This window comes from Denticeps clupeoides, chromosome 1 (assembly GCF_900700375.1).
Source record: "Denticeps clupeoides chromosome 1, fDenClu1.1, whole genome shotgun sequence".
In the NCBI taxonomy this organism is placed as follows: Eukaryota; Metazoa; Chordata; class Actinopteri; order Clupeiformes; family Denticipitidae; genus Denticeps; species Denticeps clupeoides.
Genome location: NC_041707.1, coordinates 11,510,626 through 11,513,057, shown reverse-complemented (window position 1 = coordinate 11,513,057; position 2,432 = coordinate 11,510,626). Strand labels below are relative to the sequence as shown.

At 54.5% G+C, this 2,432-nt stretch overlaps 1 protein-coding gene across 1 annotated transcript; it reads right to left on the bottom strand.

The window, feature by feature from the left end:
• Window positions 1-387: 387 nt before the first annotated feature.
• On the bottom strand, window positions 388-2,129 carry foxa2 (forkhead box A2). Its single transcript, XM_028978725.1, has 2 exons — window positions 1,983-2,129; window positions 388-1,624 (listed from the first exon to the last, which is right to left on the bottom strand). Exons 1-2 carry the CDS (start codon window positions 2,049-2,051, stop codon window positions 395-397), a joined length of 1,299 nt encoding a protein of 432 aa, XP_028834558.1. The 5' UTR covers window positions 2,052-2,129; the 3' UTR covers window positions 388-394.
• Between the last annotated feature and the right edge of the window lie 303 nt (window positions 2,130-2,432).

Sequence of the window (2,432 nt, the reverse complement as noted above, 5' to 3'; positions counted from 1 at the left end):
TTTTTTGTTATTATTATTATATTTGCTGCTTTTAAGTGCTGTCATCTGTTAATTGGTATATATAGAAGTATGTGTTTGCAATAACGCATTAATAAGTAGTAAATGTGTTTTATTATTATTATTATTATTATTATTACCAGCTTTAAGCAGGAGGTTCATTCTCAAAATAAAATTGCACCTTTGACCTCACTGCTACCCCTTAAACACTGAAGGCACCACAACGTGAGAAAAAAATACCAAATACATACACATTTATTTTGAGAAAAACATTGGGAAAGAAAAAAAATTCAAATAACACTTTAATATAGATTCTGTTCTTGTCGCCAAACTACAAGAATACACATTTACAAGCCATAAATAAGGGAGTTTACACGAACGCTGCGGCCGCCGTCGCTTAGGAGGAGTTCATGATGGGTCTGGAGTACACACCTTGGTAGTAAGACGTGTCTGGCGCTAACGGAGAGGAGTCCAAGCCCGTTTTGGCCGCCACGGAGCCCACGGAGAGCGCGCCGGCCATGGGCGAGCCGTAGCCGGTGTAGTGCATCACCTGCTCGTAGGTCTTTAGGTCCATTTTGTGGTGCTGGTGGTGCTGGTGGTGGCTGTGGTGGTGGCTGTGGTGGTGGTTGTGGTGGTGGTGCTGCTGCTCGGAGGACATGAGGTTGTTGATGGAGAACGGGTGGTTGAAGGAGTAGTGGTGCTCCGGCTTCAGGTGCGCGTCGTGCGCCAGGACCGGGTGGTGCTGCGCCATGAGGTGCTGCGTCTGCGACGCGGGCGACGCCGCGTCCCCCGGGCTCGGGCCCTGGCCCGGCTTCGGGTCCGACAGCGGCCTTTTGAGCTCGCCGGGGGACGGGTCGGGGTGGGGGGACTCGTTCCCGGCGCAGCTCTCCGAGCTGCTGTTGGAGCCGCCTTCCGACGTCTTCCTGCCGGACTCCTTGGCGACCTTCCTGTCGACCTTGAAGCGCTTCTGGCGCCGCAGGTAGCAGCCGTTCTCGAACATGTTCCCCGAGTCCGGGTGGAGGGTCCAGAACGAGCCCTTGCCGGGCTTGTCCGGGGACCGGGGCACTTTGAGGAAGCAGTCGTTGAACGACAGCGAGTGGCGGATGGAGTTCTGCCAGCGCTGCTGGTTCTGCCGGTAAAACGGGAAGAGGTCCATGATCCACTGGTAGATCTCGCTGAGGGTCAGCATCTTGCTGGGCGACTGCTGGATGGCCATGGTGATGAGGGAGATGTACGAGTAGGGGGGCTTGGCGTGCGTGTAGCTCCGCCGGTACGTCTTGGGGTCCCGGGAGCGGCCGATGCCGGGCTGGCCGTACATCGGGCTCATGGCGCTGACGTTGGAGTAGGAGGACAGCGGGTTCATGGACGACGACTGCGCCGCCATGGGGCTCATGGCGGGGCTCAGCGCCGCGCCCATGCCCGCCATGCCCGCGCCCATGCCCGCGCCCATGGGGCCCGCGCCCGGGGACATGCCGGTCATGGTGGGGCTCATGCCCGTGTTGACGTAGGACATGTTCATGGTGTTGGCCGTCATGTTGGCCGTGGTGCTCATGCCGGACATGCTCATGTAGGTGTTCATGGAGTTCATTCCCAGTCCCGCGTTCATGTTGCCGACCGAGGTGTAACACTGAAAAAAAGAAGAAGAGGAAAATTAGAAAATTACTATTATTGATTGTTTAATTTTCTTATGGATGTACTATTCGAAATTTGCAAAAAAAATAAAAAATAAAGTATCCGATAAAAATGTCCAATATTTCCCCTTTTCACCTCGGCGAAAAATGGATAAAAGTCCGGACGTGGAGATGGGGGAGGATTTGGAGGCGCAGCAAGTCAATATTTGATCGCAAAGTTAATATTATCTCAGGGCTAATATTGAGTTGTATAGAGGGGGGAAAAACAGATAGGCGAGAGAGAAAGAAAAAAAGAAAGAAAAGAAAAGAACAGAAAAACGCGCCCAGACGCATAGATACGTTAAAGGTGCGAACCTCCGGCTCTCCGTAGTAAGCGCTCCACTCTGCGTGCTCGTGTCCTTCCATCTTGACCGCACCGAGCATCGTGGAGGCGCCGACTGCTCCCCGCGAGAAAAAGAGGCGTCCGGCTCCGTGGCGTGGCGTGGCGTGGCGTGCCCACAGGCGCCGCGAGCTCGAGTGACGTTGCGCGCCGCCTGCGGACGCGGTGATATAGCCTCCGTGCGCCGGGCGAGCCTCCAATCCCCAACTCCTTGGCGTGGCCCCCTATTTGAATAATCTGCTCGCACCTAGGCGCGACTCTCCTCGACTTGGCCCCCTATTGTACACCTGCGCAGCCTGAAAGGAGCGGGCGCGTTTCAAAAGGCGACGTCGTCTTCATCACCACCACCACCATCATCATCATCTTAAAAACACGCATCGAATCCCAAGTTATATTTAATCGTCCCAGAATCCACCAGAGCGCCA

What these genes read in the sequence shown, in the direction of transcription:
- foxa2 (XM_028978725.1), bottom strand. Translation starts at nt 2,051, where the DNA reads ATGCTCGGTGCGGTCAAGATGGAAGGACACGAGCACGCAGAGTGGAGC. An exon ending in CTTACTACGGAGAGCCGGAG is followed by an intron (nt 1,625 to 1,982) that starts GTTCGCACCTTT and finishes TCTTTTTTTCAG; the next exon opens with TGTTACACCTCGGTCGGCAA.